The 22,860-nt window shown below is 39.6% G+C and overlaps 1 protein-coding gene and 1 long non-coding RNA gene across 11 annotated transcripts in view; one reads left to right on the forward strand and one right to left on the reverse strand.

Moving 5' to 3' along the window:
* LOC110394836 overlaps positions 1-5,420 on the reverse strand; it is a 32,669-nt gene extending 27,249 nt beyond the window's left edge. For 8 of the 9 annotated variants that reach the window (XR_002435950.1, XR_002435949.1, XR_002435947.1 and 5 more), the window contains exons 1-2: positions 5,043-5,420; positions 3,920-4,135 (exon numbers count right to left, since the gene is read on the reverse strand). This is a non-coding gene — a long non-coding RNA (uncharacterized LOC110394836). The remainder of the gene's footprint in view (positions 1-3,919; positions 4,136-5,042) is intronic. The other variant, XR_002435952.1, reaches the window with a different exon arrangement.
* The window catches only part of KIF5B (kinesin family member 5B), a 34,860-nt gene continuing 17,616 nt past the window's right edge, over positions 5,617-22,860 (forward strand). For both annotated transcript variants that reach the window (XM_021388877.1, XM_021388879.1), the window contains exons 1-11: positions 5,617-5,941; positions 13,841-13,928; positions 15,552-15,625; positions 16,222-16,326; positions 16,680-16,728; positions 17,014-17,069; positions 17,169-17,256; positions 18,672-18,796; positions 19,382-19,486; positions 19,920-20,065; positions 21,603-21,751. In XM_021388877.1, the coding sequence (XP_021244552.1) occupies positions 5,816-5,941; positions 13,841-13,928; positions 15,552-15,625; positions 16,222-16,326; positions 16,680-16,728; positions 17,014-17,069; positions 17,169-17,256; positions 18,672-18,796; positions 19,382-19,486; positions 19,920-20,065; positions 21,603-21,751 (1,111 nt within the window). In that variant the 5' untranslated portion in view covers positions 5,617-5,815. The remainder of the gene's footprint in view (positions 5,942-13,840; positions 13,929-15,551; positions 15,626-16,221; positions 16,327-16,679; positions 16,729-17,013; positions 17,070-17,168; positions 17,257-18,671; positions 18,797-19,381; positions 19,487-19,919; positions 20,066-21,602; positions 21,752-22,860) is intronic.

Consider the following 22,860-nt stretch of genomic DNA (forward strand, 5'->3'; position numbering starts at 1 on the left):
AAAGCTACACTAGTTTTTGCTTTCTCCTTTGATATCTGTAAATCCAAACACAGAAAAATACATGAATTCAAACATATTTTTGCAAGTGCCTGATGAACTATTAATCACAGTGGAGGTGAAATGTCAGAGCAAACTCCATCAGCTCCATCACATTTTTTTGAATCACTGAACATAAATCTTGCTGAACGTCCTGTACAAAACAAGATAGAAGCTCTCTCTCTCTCTCAAAAAAAAAAAAAAGGACACTGCATATGATTTCTGACACCCTCATATGAAACCACTGTAGACATCGTGATATGCTCTCAAGTACACAATATAAAACAGAATTAGAGCTGCACATCATATTGGCATATAATCACAGTACGTAGATTGATATTTCTTTGTCATCCAATCTACTTTCCATTCCCTACTTTCTCTGAGTCTGGGGTCTGAAGCGAGACAAATTAGCCATAACCTAGCTTGGAATACATTAGTGATGATTTTTGGCACATAAAAGCACTTAGAATATTAAAGCAAGGTGATCTATCCATCACATCAATGAGGAGCTGACTGACACTTTAAAGGATACACGACCTTTGGATCTATTATTGATCGTAACGTTTGTGATGTAGCTTATGTCCTTTAATTTTTGCTTTCTTTTTTTTTTTTTTTTTGCCATTTACAAGTAAACAAAAGAGCAGAGCTAAAATGCAAATCTTTCATCCACATTTTTACTACTTCCAGGCAAGGTTATTGGGATATATACGATGCTTAGGAAGAGCATTCCAGCAGTGGAGAGAAAAAGAAAACTAAACTGAAAAGATGCGACTTTAAAATGACAACAGAAAGAAATGTTGCATTGTGAATACACTGACTCCAGAGTTAAGGCTGACTTCCATTTTGCACTTCAAGTAAGGATCTAGTCTCTATTTCCAATGAAATGCTAATTTGTCCACCCGCTGACTAGTTGGCAGAATGATAATCTCAGTGTGACTTCTTTTATTTCTGAATGCAACCTGAGATGTATGGTAATCATGTTTATAGCCATCAGCCGTTTGAAATCAGGCTGTAGTGAGACTGCCGCTCCTGTCAATACCATATCCTGACAGCTGGATCAGCCAAGATCAATTTTTTTTGTCCTTTTTACACCTTTGAATGCTATTCTTTTGTGAAGCATGTCCAGTACATAATTTCTTTGCCTTTTAAAAAGCCTGAAAATTTCTTCATATTGCACTACACCGGTACAAATTTTGCTGTGCAGCATCTAACTCAACTCATTTCAGCAGTATTTCACGGTACAGATAGTGTCATGATTGTGTTTTAGGCCCATCGCCCCTGCCCCTGTCACTGACAAAGCACGCCGTAGCTACATGGTGGTGTCCCTCTGCACGTGCCATCTGAGCTTCACGTGCTATGTGAATTCCACATCTGTTCGGTGACAGCAAGTTGTGAGGACCACAGATCCCATTTGTGCTGCTGGAGGAGGTCCTGCAGCGGTCACAGACTTTTCTACTTGTCTCTTCTTATGTCCCCAGACTTGATTCTTCTGCCTTTCCTCTTCTATCCCAAATATTTTTTCTGTTCCTTCTAACAACCCATACTCTATCTGCATGTGAAATAAAGCAACTCCTTCTAGAATTCTATAAAGTCATACCCCCTGATTGCAGCTCCAGCTTTCAGCTCCATCACTCAATGTAAAAGGAAAGCTGGCTAAACCAGAACGCAGGTTTTTCTGTGACACAGCCAGTTTGGAGTACTTTTAGATAATCAAAAGCAGCAGAGCTCTGACATGGGTTTCCCTAATGAATTTTGATGCTTAGATTCTCTGCTGTAAAGGCCACAATAATAAGAGTTTTCCTTTCGCAAACAGTGCATGTCTCATCTCACTCTTTCAAACAGCTAAGCCGTTTTTGCTGCAACTATTTAAAAAATTGGTTCAGGCAGAAACGATCAAACTAAGATACAATCCAGTGGTGCATTTAGTAAGAGTTACAAGCAATGGAAAGTAACTGAGAATAGGGATTTATTATGAGATGTATCAGAAAATAGATGGCAAACATTTTTTATGGTTAAAAACATAAACGTGATTCAAAAGCGTGTTCCTTCTTCAGGGAGAATTCAGAGTCAATGGTTTAGGTAGTTAGCAAATGTTTGTGTTAATTTGCACAAATTAGCTGAAATAAACATCTAAAATGTGGTTTTATTCCCAGAGCTTGTTTTGCTTTTAATTAGTCTAACACTGTTGGAAATAATCAAATATAACCCTGGTGATTAGGAAGAAACTAGAGGTTTCCTCTGAGTTATATGCATCTCTTGCAAAAAAAGTAAAAATAAAACTGATTTTTAGAACCACTGGTATTTATAACAAGAAGATAATGTTTCAGCCTTTCGGTTCACATGAAAGCCTAAACTTGCCTGGAACAGGAGATATGTTCCACATCATACTACTTATTAGAGTGAAATAAAGCTTTACAATTTTATAATTGAATGAGAGTTTCAGACAATCCAGTTTGACTCCCGTGATATTTCATGACACTAAATTTTATCTGCCAACCTTCTGCTAATCTCAGTAATTTATCTACCTGTTCCAAAAGCTGAATTGATTGCTCACAGTCTGTTGGTAGAGACTCTACAGTGTATTTTAAAATAAGCTGTCCGAACCATAAGATATTGTTACTTTCCGGTGTCAGGCAACGTCACTAGATTTCAGAAAACATCTTAAAAGCCTTTATTTACAGACAGTGTTACAAACAACAAAAAATTTCATTTGAGGTACAATATATCTATCAGATTAATCCTTTTTGTCCTAAAAAATGATTTGCAAATTCAGAATAAATTGAACCTAGACACACCGTAAATTCTCCAAAGTCATGTACTCTATTTTTCTAGCACATTGCAAATTAAAATGAGAAGAGCACTTGTGCTTGCATTAGGAACACTGAAAGTCAACAATAAGTACCGTTAAAAGAATTCAATTCTTTAAAGGGCAGGAGGAAGGAGCTTTAATTTGGTTCCCAACAAATACCTCGTTTAAAGACCTGTTCAACTATGTAATATTCTTTTAAGACCAAATCAGAATAATTTTTACTCCGCTGAAACAATTATGATGGTTAATTCCATCATTACCCAGATATAGTTTCACAGCAAGGCTCAGGTTTGCCAATTCTCTTTCCTTAACATGCTTTTATTGCTGGGAAAGACCAGAGATCTGAAGGATTTGCAAATCATAAAAGAATATCTAGAGGCTTACTGCACAGATCATACATGGGAAGAAACATAGCTGGTGAACAAACAGGCAGAAATTCATTGGAAAAATTACTTTTAACAAGACATTGGTTTTTACTGATAAACTTTTCCGAACTTGTCATATAGTGCTTCTTTAGAAAATGTATTTGATTTATAAGGTCAAAATGGGCTTAAATACTAAACAGAAAAAAAGATCTCTTTTTTCACTACAATAGAATACCTTTAAACAGTCTTAATCTAAATCACAACAAATGTATAGTGTAATGTAACAATACAAAAGACTGTAAATGCATTTCCAGCCAAAAAAGAAGCTTTCTGCAACTGTAACTATAGGGGAACTATAAGGTCATGGCTTGAACTGGTGATAAGGGGTGTGGCTGGCCTAGGGAGCACAGGCAAAGTGTTTGCACCCGTGCTCCCCATCAGACCAGAAGGGGTGCACCCAGAGAGGAGCTATCTTAGGCTCATATAAGAGCCAGTCACTAAAAGGAGAGCATCTCTTGGACTTAGCCTGCTTTCTGAGAAAGAGTACTGTATAGCCAGAGAACCCCTTCACCAGTTGGGTGAGTTCTGGTCTTCTTTCTGTATATGACTATTGGCCTACCTGCAAATACTTTTCCTGGCATCGCCAAGACTCTGTCAGAAGCAATTTTGGTTCTTTGTAAGCAGAGCACTGACAAAATGAGAAACTTACCAGGATGTTTGATCTCTGCTCTGTTGTCAAGAAAGTGACACCACCTCTTTAGACACAAGTTCTCAAGACTCATGTTTTGACACGTTAGAGCCAAGGATAACATTGTCCTCTCTGAGCACGTTGCATTGTGTCAGATTGAAAGTAGGTCATGTAAAGGAAGGGGTGCTGAATAGTTTGAATTTCTGTTCACTGAAGAGAAACTTTGTGATGGAATACCTGAAATGGACAATAAAATATGCATGTTTAGTTTAATAGAGCTCATGTAGGAAGGTATTGCACAGCCAGGATGAGATCATCACTCTTTCTCCTATGAGTTTGCATAGAACCAATAACCTAGAACTAAGCAGTTTTGTCAACATAGTCAAGGTATTTTCTTGTTTCAACATAATTAAAGTAAGCAACTTCCTATTCACAAGTCACTATCCTTTGTGAAGTCTGCTCTTTAAAAAGTAAGCAAGCCCAAGCATCTATTTCCTTGTGAATCACATCCTGGTGAGGTTTCTTCCATACTGAGATGTTCTTACCTTGGGTACTGTATGTCAGCAAAAATAGCTAATACTATAGCCCTCTGTGGTTACGAAATATCAAGAACTGTAAGTTTCTTAAGTAGACTGGGGTAGAGGATGTCTTAGAAGCTGAAACACTTCTGGGAGCAATAACCACGGAGTTGTTGGCTTTGCAGCCAGCATTTATTTTTTTTTTTCTCAGGAATGATAGGAAATGAATTGGAAAAATAGTAAGTACAAGGTTACGTGTCATTCATAGTAATAATAAGCTCCTGTCAAGGAAATCTATGAGGATCCAAACCCTGCAGCTGTATAAGAACAACCTTTGTTAGGCACAAAATTATTCTTTGTATTAGAGTGTAAGAAACACCCTGTGGATGAAACTCACTTGTGAGCTAATTTTTCAGTCACGTGGAGCAGTTTGGAAGCAGTGCTCACCTTGCACCTACCCTCAGTGAAAACACACCATTCAAATCCTCAAGCTGGAAAACGCTTTGGCAACATAGACTACTAGATTTCAGATAGTCCCTGTTAAAATTCATCATATTTTTTTTCCTTTTTAATGAAAAAGCGAGTACCTTTAAGAGAAGCACATTCCCATATTAAGTAATTCTGACCTGGTATAGTCTACTAATTTCCGAAAAAAGGCACCTTTTTCTATTTATTTCCAGGCTATTTGAAAAGTTTCCAGGATAAACCTTGGTTTCCGTCAGGAAGCAGACCTAGCTGAGATGCAGGTTTGTGCTGTGCCCCCGTTTGAGCGTACACGCTACGGCGGATGTAGCAGAGAGCTCCGTGCCGTTAGCAGCCCGCACGCCCCCGCTCCTCAGCGGCAGCGCCGGGCGCCGCGCGGCCTGCCCAGGTGAGGCGGCCGAGCGCGCGGAAGACGCAGGCACGCCCCGCCCCCAGCCCTGAAGGGCCCCTCCCCCTCGCACGGCCGCGCTCCCTCGGGCGTTGAGGCGGGGCACGGCGGTCAGCCCGCCGCCCTAGCAACGACTCGGCGCATGCGCTGTGAAGCTCCAACGGCAGCCGGAGCTCTCCCCCGTGAGTCCCACTACGCCTGCGCGGCGCTCCCCAGCCGAGGGGGCAGGGCCGGGCTCTGCAGAGGGTGACGTCATCCCTCCCTGCCCTGCGCCGGCCCCGCCTCCGCCCGGCGAAGGGGGGGGTGGCCCTCGGACTCGCCGGCTGCGGTGCCGCCATGGCTGCCATATTGGGGAGGAAGTGAAAGCGGGAGGTGGCAGCGGCGGCCGGGAAGGAGCCCTTTCCTTTTTCCTCCTGCTCGGGTGGACGCGGGCCTCCCGGTGGCGGCGGCACGGCGGCTGGCGGAGCCGCGGAGCGGAGCAGGCAGCGGCGGAGCTGAGCGCCCCGCGGGCGGCGGCGGCGGCCTAAGATGGCGGACCCGGCGGAATGTAACATCAAAGTGATGTGTCGCTTCAGGCCCCTCAACGAGTCCGAGGTGACCCGCGGCGACAAGTACGTCGCCAAGTTCCAGGGCGAGGACACCGTCGTCATCGCGGTGAGCGAGGGGCGGCGCCGGGCGGGGACGCGGGGTCGGGGCGCGGGGTGGGCGCGGGCTGAGCTGAGCTGAGCTGAACTGAACTGGCGGCTGGGCCGGGCCGGGCCGGGGGCAGCGGGGAGCGCTGGGACTCCCGGAGGTCACTTCTCTCACACAGCTCCTTCAGCCGCGGGTGCTTTAATAACGTGCTTCTTTTTAGAGTGAATTACCAAGTGCTAGTGCTCCAGTCTGTTCAATTTGTCCATAAAACGTGGAATTCCACGAGTCTGCAGCCGCATGGAGAGTAGCAGGCTTATGAAGTTGAGGTGATTTTGGGCTTATCGCAGCTGGGGGTTCACTATAGTTGAGTACGTTTTTTAGATTGTGCAGGTAAACTCCTCAACAAGGATCCAAGCCTGGAAAATGGATAAATTAGTTGGAACAAATGATCTCACTTCAGTCAGTGAGCCTTCATTCATTGTGACAGCATATGTTCACTTCAAAATCCAAGACGAATTTTAGAAATCTCAATGTTTTCTGACTTTCTAACAAGTAATAATAATTTTCCACATCTTATTGAAGTAGTTCATGGGCTAGAGGAGAGGGGAAAAAAATGGCATTGCTTACATATTCTGAAAACACTTGCATGCTCTTTAAATACACTGAACATATCGAAAATATAAATCGGGCTGAAATGGCACCATGTCTGCAGGGCGGTCTGATGGCACGTTCCAGAGGGACGCGGTGGAGCCTTGACTGGGCCTTGGCTGGGAGTTAGCATTCAGGGCTGCAACCACACTTCAGTGTCTTCTTCACTGATTGAAAACAAAAATATATATATCCTTCAGTTGTCCCAGGCCAAGGGCTTGCCGTGTTTGGAAAAATAAACCTTCAAAGTTGGTAGACTGCATAACAGTGACAATATTTGAGTTTTGTTTCACAAAATCTTTATATATAGGATTGATGTTCTGTACATTTTGGTTTTTATAGTAATGGATATATGACACAGCTGATGTTCTCAAAGTTGGGACTTAATTTTCTTAAACAGTTGAGACTCTTAATTTAACCTGTGGACTTCTTAAAATTATTAATATATATATTTTTTAACGGATAGTGCAAAGTCTTGAACTTTCTATCTGTCAAATGTAACCACGTAGTCACCCACCTCCTGTTCCTTTCTGGATTTGCCAAAGGGCGGATGGTAACAGAAACAGTTCTTAGTTCTTTTTGTGAAACAGTTTCTAAAAACGTTTCTCAGTGAGCTGTACCTTTGATTACTATCAGCTGATAGTTTCTGTATTTACTGCTGAAAGTCCTTTTGGCTGCCTGCTGAACAGTACTCGAGGCACTTCTGTAGCTGCTTTCCTTAGCTGCCTTGTCTTGCGCAGCCTCAAGGACTTCGCTTTCTTGTGTGTGCTTGGTCTGTGCTGAAAAAGCTTCTTTAATAATATCAGGGAGTTGCCTGGAATGGTAGATAGGAGCTGAAAACTGGGTGACTGCAGAAGGAACGTTTGTGGCAGACTGCACATCTGACTCCTCTGTGGAGGTGGGTGGGGAGGGAGATTGGTTACTACAGCCAAACCCTCCTCCTCCCTCCTTGGCTCCCTTGTCATCTCTGAGTTGTCTGGCCTCCCTTCCCCCTTTCCCTAGCTCCTGTTTAACTACTGGCGTGGCTTTCTTTCTCGAGAAGGGAGTCATTTTGATTTGTATTAGATAAAACACTTAACTGTAGCTAGTGCATAGGAGCAATGCGAGGGAACATGTCAGTCTGTTTTGAAGAGCAGACCTTGGAAATGAAGTACTGTCCTTCCGCAGGTTGGCATGGTTTATTTTTTTAAACCAGTAAAAAACTTTTAAATCATTCATTGAGATGCATCTTTCCACTTCAACTCCTTACTGAGTATTTTTGAATGGTTCTCTCAATTAAGTAAATACAAGGGTTCTGTTAAAATAGAGACTGGGGTAACTCGTTATGAGTATGTGATGTTTAGGTTAAATAAGATAAATCTCCTTATATACAAAAGTTGATAGCAATTTACTCATGAATTTCAGGCTTTTGAGTACAATGGAACATGGAGCAATAGCAAATTTACATGATTATGTCCTTTATTTTTTCAAATGTGAGACTGCTTGCTTATCTTAAACCTATCCAAAAGGTGAATTGCTGAATACAGTCCCACTTCAGCTTTTTGAACAGATGCCTAAACTGAAAGCAGCGCTATCAAATGATGGAAGTGGTGAGGTATTCTCGGTGCTCACCCAAATGGTCAGTGTCTCTTTGTCTGTCCTCCAGATATTTTGTGTAGCAATCATAGTGTATTCATTATTTCTGTGATAATTAGGAGAAAAGAACTCTGCCTGCCTGTATTTTCATACTTCTTTGGTGTGAGGTGTTACCCCTGTGAAGAGTTTGAAATGTTCAGTTTTCTTTTTCATTGCCTTTAATACCGGATAGCAAATGAGAGCAAGGCTATGTATTACACGAGAGGCAGATTAATGAAGATCACTTGCTATTACTGGAGCTTTTGGCAGTAGATTACTCAAAATGAAATGCAATTCACGTGCATTGCTGACAGAAAGGTGCTGGCCCACGTAAGTGAAAGAAGCAAGGTACATTTTTTAGAACGACTTTTAAAATTATTATTTTGCTAATGTGAATGAAAGCACTATTTAATTAGAAGTACAAATAAAAATACTTGATACCTACATTGCAACTTCAAATGTGAATCACAAGCAGCAATGTGTAGCTGAAGAGATAGTATTCCTTCAGTGTTTTTTCTTAATATTTTTGTCTCCTTCTGTGAGATGGTAGGTGATTGAGAAGTTTTTCAGATGTTGCTGGTGTGATGATTTAATGGAAAGCAAATATTCTAGCTTAGCGATGTTTAAAGGAGAATTATACTTCATGTTTATGTATCAGTTGTGTAAAACACCTCACTCATCTCATTTTTGTCTTTTGTTCTGAAACCCAAGGACTGTTTTTATGCCAGAAGCACTTTTCTCTTTAGAAGAAACAGTAAACCCAAGTTCTGCTAAAACTCTTTTTCCAGAACTTCTGTTTTCAAGCTGGAAATTGAGTGTTCAGTAACTTGTGTGTGTGATCAACACTCCTTCTGTAACAACAACTGCTGTGAAATTTGTTCATGCTGATACTTGAATTGCAATATTTGCACAGAAATAAGAAAAATAAGGCAGAAAGAGCAGAGATTCACTGACTGTTCTGAATCAGCTGTAGTTGTGCATGCGTAGAGCTAAGAAGAAAACGCTGTGCTAGGTGTGTTCGTGCAGTAATACCTTAGCTTAGTAATAGGAAGAACTGAGTCAGGCCATTGTCTTCATACTTTCCAGAGATTGTTCAGTGTGGTTTTTTTTAACCTGTTTTGTGCTGATAGGGAGAATATTCTTTAATAAAGGTGCAAAACTGAAAGGCACTTCTTGCTTCAGCCTCTCTTTAAGTTAAGCATGGATAGCTCTGGTGTTGTTTTAGCAGTCCATTCTAGCGAGTGTGGAGGGATAACTGCTGGTCTTTAAGTTAACTGCAGAACTCCGTACTTGAACATAAACCCTATGTTAACATTCACTTCAACTACTGATAAATCATGTTGGCAGATGTGCTTTGTGGGGGCTGTGGAGGTGCTTGCAGAGCTCTTGCAGTGGGACAGCATTCCTTCAGTGCAGCAGTCATGGGAGCTGAGGTTATCCCGTGGCTGGTAACTGCCAGAAGAGATGCTAGGCAAGGAGTGAGCGTGAATGCTGAATTCCCTCTCTTTGGAGAGAAGTCAGCATTCTGCTTATTTGCTTGGCGTTTCTGGTGTCGCTTTTAGGTCGTGTTAATTTCTTAATAGGGTTTTAGTAAGATTTGCAGAACATTTCTGGAGCATGTTAAAGGAGCATCATATTATAGATGTGATACTTACTGCCACCGCTGCAGGAGCCCTGCAGGAGCCTTGCAGTAGTGTTGCTTGTGCCTCGTGCGTGTTCGTTGCCTTCGTGTCATCTGATTGTTTAGTCCTCGAGGAAGAAAAGACATCCAATATAGGAAAAGATATCCGACACTTCAATCTTTCGTGATTAATCCCTGAAGGATAATGAGCAGACTGTGCAGGTTAATCTATGTAATGCTATTTTAGATTTGTTTAAGTAAACTGTTAAAAAAGAATAGTGATAAGATGGAGTATTGCAGTAGTCATTGCTGTGAAACAACACCAAATGTAACTTGTATTCTTAAAATGTGATTATCTTGGAACTTGCTCAGTTCAACTGTTAAACCTGTTGGTTAGATACTGATTCACCGATGATGGAGTGGGTTTTTCATGGATTTTATAACGAAATATAGTGCAGTCTGGGAGGGAAGTATGTAATTGGATTTTTGAGTGCTTTGAAGTTGTATTCTAGATTCGTCTGGAGAAGTATAATGCTGAGAACTTGTAAACAAATATGCCACTTTTCACCCCAAAAACTGGGAAGTAAGAAGTGGTAGAATGTAAGCTGGGTTGTTCATAGGGATTCTTTTGGTTGGAATTACTAAATTTTGTAGTTACATTGGTAGCAGTTGTTGAGGGAAATTGATCTTGTTTATTTATACAGTGAAAGCTGCTGGGCATGTGACAAATTCCAATTAATGGCATTACTGCCTGAGTGAAGCCTTTGCAGTTTGGTTCTCTGTTCTTACTGACCTATGGCAATTATTGTATATGCTATTCTTCAAATTAACATTTTGTAAACAAAAAATGTCAGCGCTTAATAGCATACTTTATCTCTCTTCTCTTATGAAAGCATATAAATGGTAATTTGAGAGTGAATAATCTAAAAGTATTCTGTGTCTAGGGATTACTCTTGAATTAGTGAAGGACATTTTCCCTTTACACAGATAAAGAAGAATAGTGTAGTTCAATCAGCCTTTGCTTGCCAGAAGAGTAGGTGAGAAAAAACCACCCTTCCTCTAAACAGCGTTTAAAAACTTGCAGAAGGAAAGCTTTCCCACAGCGTGCTGCAGAAAGCTGTAGATTGCAGGCTAGGCCAGGTTCTGCCCGCTGTGCTTCCCGAGCAAGGTGTCCTCCTGGGCTGGAAACCAACCTGCCCCGATTGGTTGATCTTAGTTGGATTTCTTTGAGGGGAATAAAAATTCTCAAGTAGATGGTAGAGATATTGTGTAGTAGTATATAAATAGACAATAGAGTAAGTCTGTGTATTCAAATACACATAGTATGCAAAATGTTTGCACTTTAATGTACTTTTCCATTCTCGTAGTTGTCAGTGCTCTGCTGGGAACAGCGAAGATAAGGTATGTTGGGAACCTGTGTGAAAACAGTGGATGCTGTTAACAGTTACTGCATAAACCGTCAACAGATTCTGCCCACAAACCTTTCCTAGTGTAAAATAAATTATTTGAAATTTTAGGAAGTAGTAATTTAATTGGAATAATTATTTAAATATTTTCTGGAGCAATAATTCAGAAGAGTTTAAATCTTACAGGCTTGCTAATATTGCACTGATTATTTGCAGTAATTGTAGAATCACGGAATGGTTTGGAAGGGACCTTTCCAGACCATCTGTTCTGGCTGCCTCCCATGGACAAGGGCATGTTTCACTAGACTGGGCTGCCCAGAGCTGCATCCAGCCCAACTTCCAGTGGTGGGGCATCCACAACTTCAATGGGCAACCGGTTCCAGTGCTTCACCTCCCTTGCGGTGAAGAATTTTTCTTCTATCCAATCTCTTCTCTGTTTAAAACTGTCACCTTTTGTGCTGTCACTACACACCCTGCTAAAGGGTCTCTCCCTGTCTTTTTATGAGCCCCCTCTTAGTACTGGAAGGGTGCAGTGAGGTTTCCCCGGAGCCTGCTCTTCTCCAGGCTGAACAGTCCCAGCTCCCTCAGCCTTTCCTTGTAGGAAAGGTGCTGCAGCCTTTTGAGCATACTTGTGGCCTCCTCTGGACCCGCTCCAACAGCTCCGCATGCTTCTTGTGTTGGGGGCCCTAGGCCAGGAAGCAGTACAGCAGATGAGGCCTCACAATGCTGGAGTAGAGAGGTGGATTTGCATCCATTGACCTGCTGGTTGTACTTATCTTTATGCAGCCCAGCATACATATAAGCCAGCAATGTGCTTTCTGGGCTGCAAGCACACATTGCTGGCCTGTATCTTATTTTTCATCCTCCTCTGTCCCCGGATCCTTTTCTGCAGGGCTGCACTCAATCAGTGCTCTCAATCTGGACAGATTCTGGGGATTGCCCCAACCCAGGTGCAGGACCTTGCACTTGGCCTTGTTGAACTTAACGTGTTTCACATGGATCAACATCTGCAGCCTGTCATTGTCTTCCTGAGTGGCATCCCTTCCCACTAGTGTATCAGCTGCACCACTCCTGTTGGACGCTCACTTTTCCCACTAGATTTTTCCAGTGCGTAGTGGTAGTATTTCAGTGCGTACAAAGATGAACTTGAGCATGAAACAAATGTGCCTAATGCTTGCGATGTAGGTGGCTTGCAGTGTGTAGTGGAGCTGCCTGATAATGGTGAGGATGAAGGCTTCTTGAAGTTACAGCTGTTAGTGAGAAAGAACTTGTAACGAGTGCTTTCTATAGTGACTTTGACTTTTTATGTAACAAGTTCTCAGCCTTCATTTTCTTACCTTGGTGATACTTGGACTTGTTTGTTTGTCTTCTCGTGTACATACAGACCTGAGTTCCACCTATCCAGCATACGAATTTGAGGTGTATTTGAAGCTAGAATGAGTAATTGAGAAAGCCTGTGATTTCCCTACAGTGAAACAAATGTTCTGGCAAACTTTAGCACCTTAGGGATAGTTTCTGCCTACTGAGTCTTGTGGTTTCTTGAGCATATTTACACAGTGAACAGTGTAATTATTTTCTTTTTTCCAAGAGGGAGCTCATCAATCTGAATTCAAGCCCTCCAAGCTGAGCGATATGCGTTGGCTCTAAAAAAGCTTTGTTTGGTGTTACGCTAGATGTTATTAAAAGGCAGATTGAAGGTCAGGCTGGGAAAGGGAATGTGTTGAGTGGGTGGGTAAAAGATGGAAGCTAGACTCGTTCTGCTGCCAAGGAGGCAGTTCCACAGTGTCCTTGGGGGAGGGGAAGGATGATAATGAATTCAATGTAGGCAAATAGAGCGTTTAACAGTTGCAATAAGGTTAGTGGTAGAAACTGACTTAAGGGCCTTGTAAACCTCAGCTGTCGGCAAAGATAGTAAATCAAGGTGCAAAAGTGCTATGAAAATTTCAGCTTAATAAGGTGAGCATAATAACTTGTGTCTTTATGGATTGTCAGCTCGTTACAGCTGTTACCAAAATCCCATATTCTTTTCAAAAAGCTGTGTCAGAGCTTCCTCTTTTGGTGTTTTCCTAAAGAAATCTATGAAAGGTTCCCTTCTTCTGAAGTGGCCTTTCCCTTCTACTTACAGAGCCTTATTTGAGGGATATTGTGCATGGGGAAATGTTTTTTTTTGTGCTGACTGTAGGTGATCTGGATGCTTCCTTTGATTCGAAGTTTTTAACAAATATTATGAAGGCCTATTGTGTGCGATGTGGTGTAAGTTGTTTTTAATAATTTGGGTTTACCAAGGCAGTGGAGAAGAATAAAGGCTTCTCAGGTGTACAGACACTAAGCATTGGTTTACATTGTAAATCAAGTAAGTAGAGGTCATGTAGTAGAGTAGTTATGGAGAATGGTTTAGGTTGCACCTAAAATCCAAATATATTTAATTCAAGGCCTTATTTGTAGGCGAACGTGTGAAGATTTAGACACGTACGTAAGCCGATTTCCTCACTGCGTCCTTCAAGTGCTTAAAATAAAACCTAAGGTTGGACTGAGGCTGTAGACTGCTTCTAAGCTATGTGAACAAGCACCTTTCAGTTGTGCTTCCAGGGTCTTTTTTAAATAGTTTTTCTGTTTCTTTTTACTCTACAGTCCAAGCCATATATATTTGACCGTGTATTCCAGTCCAACACATCCCAGGAACAAGTATACAATGATTGTGCTAAAAAGATTGTCAAAGGTAAGGTGGAACAAACTCTTAACTATAGGGAAATATCTTACCTGTATGGGTTTTAATGTTGAGACCTGGTACTTCTGTTGCTTCCTTTTACCTTCTAAATGTTTAATAACAGTCATCATGGTTCAGAGTATAAAATCATGTTGTATTTGAGGTGATATGGTGCCAGTACCAAACCTGCTTCTCCAGTTGTTTGCAACGTTTGATGATATTTACCTGTCAGTTTGTATATTTTTTTCAGGTCTCTGCTAAAGGTTAAAACAGTTGATCATAAATTAATAGAAGATAGGCTTCTGTCTGTTTGAAAATTACGAGCAGTTTTTTTTTAATTGGTGTCAGAAAACATCCTCCAGTTACTTTTGTTGGGAGGAATGCAAGGTGAAAGGAAACTTGAGGAACTTGATATTTGTTTCATTTTGTTTTAGCTTTACAATTATAAGTTAAAGAATGAGTTATCTTATTTCAGTATTTATCAGAGTGTACTGTCTCTTAACTTGAGCTGTCAGAATTGGCTTTGTAACTTCTGGGGATCAGGTCTTCTAGTGAATGAGGTTATACCACAGTAAATTATGGTAGTAAGGAGTTAGGTAGTTCCCTCAAAATAAAATGGATTCATCTCTTGAGGAGATCAGTACAAGTTCTATTTGACACAGCTTCACCAACAACCGTATCAAAGCCTTGTTCGGAGTGCGTAAACTATCAACAACTAGAAACAAGATCAGATTAGTTAGGTATTGAAGGTTTTTAGTAAATAGAAAAGTGAATTGCTGTTACAAGTCCATGCTGCCGCAGGTATTTAGCTCTTGATGAGTTAGGAGTGATCAGGATTAGGTCAAAGCTTGTTCCTTAAAAGCAAGTTAACGGAGAGTTGTATGTAGTCTTGTCCCTTTCCTCCCCATCCTACTTCTTCCATCTAAACGTTTCATCTTTGTTTCTCTGGGTGGATTTTCTAGTCCTTGGTAGATCATGAGGCTTATGACCTGTACTGGTGGTACAGTTGGATTATGCTTATAATGGGAGGTAGACCTCACTGTTTGGAGTCTCTCATACTTGCTTGTGGAAAAGAGGTTTGCAGGATGTGATTCCATGTTAACTGATGTGTAAACAAACCAAACCACCAGGCCCTTAGCATTCAACCTAAAACTTTGAGTTGATTTGTTCACGATTTGAAACATAAGCTTATGGCGAAGGAGTAAGATGCTTGAAACTTTGACACAGCCCATTCTCTTAACAATCAGATGCTTAAACTTTACTGTGAAGGCAGCAAATAACATAGCGCATAGTGTGATTTTTCTAAATTGTCAAAGGCTGTCTGTTCAACATGGTACATGTATTGATTTCCTTCTTATTACTGGCTCTGAAGTTCTATTTTTCTGGCTGAGGGAACAGCTACTTCTAATACAGTAAGATTATGAAAACACAATCTGTAGTGACTGAATGTATTAAAAGTGGTAAGGAAGATCACTGCCATCCTCCCATCCCAACACCTAGTATTGTAGCATTGATTTTTCAGTCACTGAGTGGCTTAATTTACTAAGCATTTTTGGAACTGCTTATATTCTGTTTTATTTGACTTTTGTTTAGGAGAAGGAAACTAATCCTAATGAAAATACTCTTTCTCTTTAGATGTACTTGAGGGATACAATGGTACAATATTTGCTTACGGGCAAACATCATCTGGAAAGACACACACTATGGAAGTAAGGCAACTTAAAATTATTTTCTCTTAATATCGTTTTCATCTCTTTTTACCACAGTGGTGTTATATTCCTAGAGATAAGATGTCTGCTTTTTTTCATAAAATCATAGACTGGTTTAGTTTGGAAAGGACCTTTAAAGATAGTAGTTCCAACCACTCTGCAGTGGGCATGGACATCTTTCATTAGATTAAGTTGCCCAAAGCCCCCATCCACCCTAAATTTGAACACTTCCAGAAATGAAGCATCCACAACTCTCGTTTTCCTTTCTGTTACAAACTTGAGATACCCAAATTATTTTTTTTTGAGGTCTAAGAATGGCAATTACTTTATTTAGCCCTCAAAAGCAGGATGAAAAACATAATATTGTTCATGGTAGGTTTTTCGCCTTTAACTGTGTGGGAGGTTTTGGAGGCTGTTCTTCTTGATCCTAGCAAGTGCTGGGCCGAAGTGGACGGTTAAGAGTTTGCTTTGCAGATAAAAATAAGTGCATAATACCCACCGACATTTTAAAGCTAGCTTGTCTGACTCTTTGTTCTGCCTTCCAATACTTTGTGCTGTTGGATTCAGTATGTTATTTCATTTCCTTTTCTAATAAGGGGAAGCTTCACGATCCAGATGGAATGGGGATTATTCCAAGAATAGTACAAGATATTTTTAATTATATTTACTCTATGGATGAGAATCTTGAGTTTCATATTAAGGTAACCTTTTCTTTATTTCCTATATTTAACCTATATTAAAAGTGGAAGTAGTCTGTTGCTGAATGGGTGTTCCCTACCTGTTATGGATGCTTGTGAACTGGAAAATATGAAGATGAGTTATTTCAGATATAACTGGTTCTTCAAAGAATAATTACATTAACGCTTTAGTCTTGTTTCCATTAAACATTGATGGTAGCATCTTGATAACTTGTGGTTGTGCTGTGTATTTTAGTTCATCCTCAAGGTTGTGAACTAGATGTGGCATTATGTGGGAGGTCATGGTAATTGTCTTGGGTCCTTCTGAAAAGCTAAACGTTTTTGCTTTCTAATGCTGTATTGTTTCACGCTTCTAGGTGTCATATTTTGAAATATACTTGGATAAAATAAGGGACCTTTTGGATGGTAAGTCTTAATTACTTTGAGCATAGAAAGTAAATTGCTCGGTAGAGAGATTTAAAGAACAAAAGCTTTAGGATGATACTGAGGTAAATGTGTTTGTTAATAAGTAAGCCATCTCTGATATAGATACATCGAAAGGAGACAGCAGGTAGCTAATCTATATAATGCAGCTGTAACTGCAGTAGTGGTTGTTTGATGTGTGTTCCATTTTTACTTGGATCTGTTGTAAATGTCTCATTCTGCAAAGAAATCATACATACCTTAGCTTTAGAACCTTTTCTCTTCCAGTTTCAAAGACCAATCTTTCTGTTCATGAAGACAAAAATAGAGTTCCCTATGTAAAGGTTAGTGTCATTCTGATGTTGTTTTGATCTTTTGCCTCCAATGTACTCTATTTTCTTCTGGCTTATTGGTGTTTTATTTTGTTTTGATATTATTTAAAGGGTTGCACAGAACGTTTTGTATGTAGTCCAGAAGAAGTTATGGATACTATAGATGAAGGAAAATCAAACCGACATGTAGCAGTTACAAGTAAGTACTATCCCTACCTGCCATAGTGCTTTATCAGGTTGTCTTCCTGACTTTTTAAAACATGCCCTAAGGCAAGAATGGTGAGCTAAATTCAGGCTGTGGAAAAGATTTAGTACAAGCAGTTGCGACGTGTCTTTAAGTACCAAGTCTTTCAATTCATTTTTCATTAACATTTATTAGGCTTCAATTGGAAAGAGATGTTAAGCAATCAGTGAAGAGCTTTGAATCATTAGAGCTCTTCATTAGGGGGTAGTGCAGAATCATTGTTTGTGGAGTTTGTTCCAGTTACCCTATGAACCTATAAGCAAGCCACCGTGACTCATCTACAGTTTGTTTTTATTGTAGCCTGTAAGAAAAGTTGGTCAGGTTATATTTGCAGATGTTACATTTGCAGATGTAAGTAGCGTCCCATTTTTTGGCCTGAGATGTACAGCTGAGTTGCAAGGAGTCATGTCATAGGTCTCTGAATTCTCCCAAAGAAACAAGATTAGGGGGTATGTATGTGTGTTTGCTTTTGAAATGTAGGCAAAGAGGAGGGAAGGTGAGATGCATGCAAAATATTACTTCTATTTGAAGCGTCTCTCTGAAATCTTTGAGAACCAAATTATTTGTGAATTTTGTCCAGATATTTATTTGGGAGAAGAAAACATATCATCATAAAGAAATATATGTATATGTTTGGTTAAGAATTGGGAATAAGAAAATGTTTCCATTAAGGGAAGTCCTGCCCTTTGACTTTGTTGCTCTGAGGTAGTAAGGTTCTGAAATAGGGATCAGACTACTAAACAGAAAAATAGCAGAAATTTGGATAGAAGGATATTCTTTCATGTTGATCTGTTTCTGTGGTGCTGGTTAGATCTTAGGCCTGTGAGAGATATATGATAAAAGGAAGAAGTAGGCAGACGTAGTCGTTCAGATTGCAGTCAGATCAGATTTTTTAATTCATTAAAATCATTAAGTTTTGATGTGAGTCTCTTTTACTGCTCACCTCTGTGATGAGACATGCAGAATAAGTATTTAAACCAGGAGGGGTGGTGAGGAATTTTGGGTACCTACTTGACATTTGCACGAAAGGATAAAATGTGATGTGCTGTAAACAAACAAAAAAAGTGCTCTGGGATCACAGTGGAAATGTGCTTTCTTTTCTAATACAGTAAATGTGTGAAATCCGTAGCTGACAAGCTACCAAATCTTACCTGTGAATTTGTGGTATTAATAGAAACACAAAGGTGACGGGATCTTTAATTAGGTGGTACTGTAGGTTACTGCGTTTTAGCTTTAGTGTCGTAGTGATGCAACTGTAATCAGTTTCATTAGTTTTGTGTCTCTCGCTCCACTGTTAGGAAGATACTGTTTAGCCAAGTTAGATGGGTTGTACAATTATTTTTGACTATTTATATATTTTTTAATTATAGATATGAATGAACACAGCTCTCGAAGTCATAGTATTTTTCTTATTAATGTAAAGCAAGAGAATACTCAAACAGAACAGAAACTAAGTGGAAAACTTTATCTTGTGGACTTGGCAGGTAGTGAAAAGGTAATTTTACATTTCTCTTCCAGCTTTGAAAAACAAAGATCGTTCATTACAATCAAACGTTTTACAGTAATATAATAATGACTGTTCAGTTGTTATCTGTCAAGTGTTTTAACTTTGATTTTGAATTGTGATTTCTCAATCCTAGTCTTCATTGGCTGTTAGATGTTATCTCTAAGCTGGTTTGCATTTCTGCACTGAGAGTTTGTAAATATGGAAGAGGTTGGGAAGTAGCTTAGAGTTCAGTCTCGGTGTCTGAGAGCAAAAAAAAAAAAAAAAGCATGTTGGCTAGCCAGGTACTGGAATCAAAAGTCCGTTTATAGCTGTGGGATATCTACATTTTCACTTGGTAGTGGTACCAAGTTTCTTATTCTGAAATGCTGATTAATGTTGTTAAAATGACAGCTCAGCTTGCTGTCAGTGGCTTAAAGAAGAGAATGAAACAACATGTACTGTGCTGCTTATTCTGTATTACCATTATCCCTCTTACACATTGTAACTTAACCATTTTAAGACCTAGTGTCCAAGTTCTGTATTAAATGTAGAAGGTGATTTTTTTCTGAAGTAACGTTGACTGAAATACTTCAGGTTAGTAAAACTGGAGCAGAAGGTGCTGTGCTGGATGAGGCTAAGAACATCAACAAGTCTTTGTCTGCTCTTGGAAATGTCATCTCAGCTCTGGCTGAAAGCAGTGTAAGTGTTCTAGTTTTTTTTGTCTTTTTTTATACTTCAAGGTTAAGGGCTTGTATTTCTGTACAACATATTATAGACAAATTCTTTATTGATCATAGTGATTTGCGTGGAGTCTTTTAAACAAATTTAATTACATCAGTGCATTGCAATAAAAAGGTTTTCTTGTACTTTGTTGTCATTGATAAATAATAAAGTTGCATTTAGTATTAAGGGATCTAAACAAATGGAAAGGTTTGTTGTACTCTGAAAGTTACCAAGCATAGAAACAAGATTTTAGATCACTCTGTGCATGTTCAACTGAATATTGTATTAATTAAGTAGAATTTAATCTGTCTTCCTAATGAAGTTATACCTAAGCAAAGCATAGCTCTTCAACGATTTAAATAATATGGAAAAAAACCATGACCAATTCCTTTAATCATTTTCTTGGTAGACTTATGTTCCATATCGTGATAGCAAAATGACCAGAATCCTTCAAGATTCACTAGGGGGTAACTGTAGAACCACTATTGTTATTTGCTGTTCTCCATCTTCATACAATGAATCTGAAACTAAATCTACTCTTCTGTTTGGCCAAAGGTGAGTATATGATTTAAATGACGAGAGAGACAAGAAACAGAATTTCATAAGAGAATCTAAGTACTGTGTATGCACTGCACTTGTGTCTCCTGTCTAACAACGACTGATAAAATAAACCTTTTACAATAAACAAAGCTCTGAAGCTGTTTTTTAAAAAAAAAAAAAGTACGTAGTTTGAGATCTTAAATTGATGCTGATTGCAAAAAGAAGTGTACCTTAATATTTTGCTGTTACTGAACTCAGAAATAAAGGCAGAGTGAGAAATAAGCTACCCAGTCAGGATTCCTAAACCAGATTAATTAGAATGTTTACTTTCTTCTTTTAGTTCTCCATTATGAAAGCCATCAGTGTTTCTCTTACTTAAGCTGTTCTTCTGTGTGTCTCTTCCATTTTGGTTCAACAACATAATTTTCAATTTTTCTTATTTCAGAGAAGATTTTTATTATGGAAAGTAGACTATATGAGCTCAGAATTTGTTAAAAATCTGGTAGAATGTGGTTAGTTAGTAGGTGTGGAATGATGACTGTGTACTGCAGCAGTGGAATTCTAGTTTGGTGTCCTTTCAGAATCCAGGAGATCCTTTCCTTGTGATCTTTCTAGGATTCAGGTATGACAAAGCGTCTTCCAACTGTAGCTCTGTAGGTTCATTGTCCCTTGCTCTCGATATCTTCAGGAATTGCTCTTGAGTTCTTCTATCTCAGTCACCATAGTTAATCTGGTATATTAACTCAGCTTTCTGGGGTTGTTAAGTTTCTGCTGAAACCGTCAGGTGTAGGAGCTAAAGGTTAAGTAAATATTAGGTAATGTAGTAGGAAACTATGTGCCTTTTGGCAGTAGTCATTCCCAGTGAGGCTTCACAGAAATATACAGGAGTCGTAATGGTGGCAGGGCTGGGTTTCTAGCTACCAATAAGCTTTTCTCTTGTCATCTATTTGGGGGGGATATTTGGTGGTAGGACGTCGTATGTGAGTTACTGATGTAAGTGAGGTACATCACTAATGCAACAATTACTTGTTAACTTCGTAAAGGTGTAGTAGTCCTTGATATTTCATCTCTGGAGTTGATGCATTTGGATGAGATTTGCTTGGCTGAATGTATCACCTGAATTAAATGCATCTGAACTTTATAGCTCATATACACCTCTTTGGTTAATGCAGATCTGGTCACTGGGCTTTTGAGGTATTCCTTAAGCTAGGTGATTTACATCCTCAAAGTATTATGCTGTCCACTAGGGAAATGTTTGCTGGGTATGGTAAATGCTAGTCTTTGTTCAAAGCTGTATGCTGTCCCAGTTCAAGTGAGAGTGTACAGCTGCTTCTTTCCAACTCAGCTGGCTTGGCTTGAGATTTTTTTTTTCAGTCTTTTCTATGCCTATTACGTTACTGTGTCCACTAACAATTGTATCAGTATAACTGAAAAAGTAGTAAGTGGGCAGGTGGTAGAGATGAGTTTTTGGAAGAGGTAGGAGTTGTTTACACTTTCACCATTATTTCCTTTAAAAAAAAAATCTATTTCAGAGATCTTTCTTTCTGTGCAGAGCAAAGACCATTAAGAACACAGTCTGTGTCAATGTTGAGCTCACTGCAGAACAATGGAAGAAAAAGTATGAGAAAGAAAAAGAGAAAAACAAGACACTGCGTAACACCATACAGTGGCTAGAAAATGAACTCAACAGGTGGCGGAATGGTGAGAAGCAATTTTCTTTGTTATGCAGACTTCAGACAAGGAGATGCTGAATTATTCTTCAGGATTCCAGAAATAATGAAAGACACTATGCCAAACGCTAATAAGAACGTTAACGCTGTGATATTAGGCTGATGTTGAGGCTTACTATTTTTTATTGGAATCGGAACAACCTTAGTAATCACGTACTGACAAAAATGTCTGAAAGTGTGTTGGTGTTAGGTTCTTCAGGGCCTCATTTACCAGCAGATCTAGATCGAGGTAAATTCAGAAAATTTTATGTGGGGAGGGGAATAATATTGTTATTGCAGAAACTGTGTAAAAAATTTCAAATTCAAATCAGTATTTTGAGATTTTTGTCCTCTTTTATAGCTCAGACACTTCCATAGGCAAGAAAAATAAATTGCTAACACTACAGAATGTGTGTCTGTTCTCTCTGAATGACTGAATTCTTTTGGGCTGAAGTGACTGGCAAAATGCAAGATAAATACGAAGCTGTAAATTTAGGATAAGATATGGGTATATTCTGGAATTTTCAATTTTAGAAGACGATTTTGCCATCATGCAGGCAACTTGTGCACCACATTCTAGTGTAAATCTGAGGGAAAAAATGTTCTTACTTAACATGAGTGGGATGGAATGGATTTATTTATTTATGTTTCCTCTTCTCTGTCTTATGTTGAGGTGGTATGAGACCACACCTGGAATGTTGAGTGTAATTCTTTCAGAATATTCACACAAGATACAGGAATGTTGGAAAGAGCCCATATCACTTGCAATAAGACACCAAGGAATTTAGTTTTAGTTTACCAGAGAAGTGCCTAAATTAATATGTGGTAGCTTCTTAATGTGAAGGTAATGAAGCGTTCTCATCAGAAAAGTGTTACTGAACACAGAAACATGAAAGTATAACTGGGCAAATATTTTTGACTAAGAAGCAGATCAGTTTAGCAGTAAATATGGCTGCCTGTCACAGCAGTGAGCCCGGGGGAGGGCTGTGGGGAGGAGGGGGAAGGGATTTCTGTCTGCAGTGCAAGTTAGGTGCTGTTCTGGAAGATATTTTGATGTAAGAGTTAGAGCCAATAGCAGAGCAACGGGGTTCAGTGGTAAGC

This window comes from Numida meleagris, chromosome 2, assembly GCF_002078875.1.
Source record: "Numida meleagris isolate 19003 breed g44 Domestic line chromosome 2, NumMel1.0, whole genome shotgun sequence".
In the NCBI taxonomy this organism is placed as follows: domain Eukaryota; kingdom Metazoa; phylum Chordata; class Aves; order Galliformes; family Numididae; genus Numida; species Numida meleagris.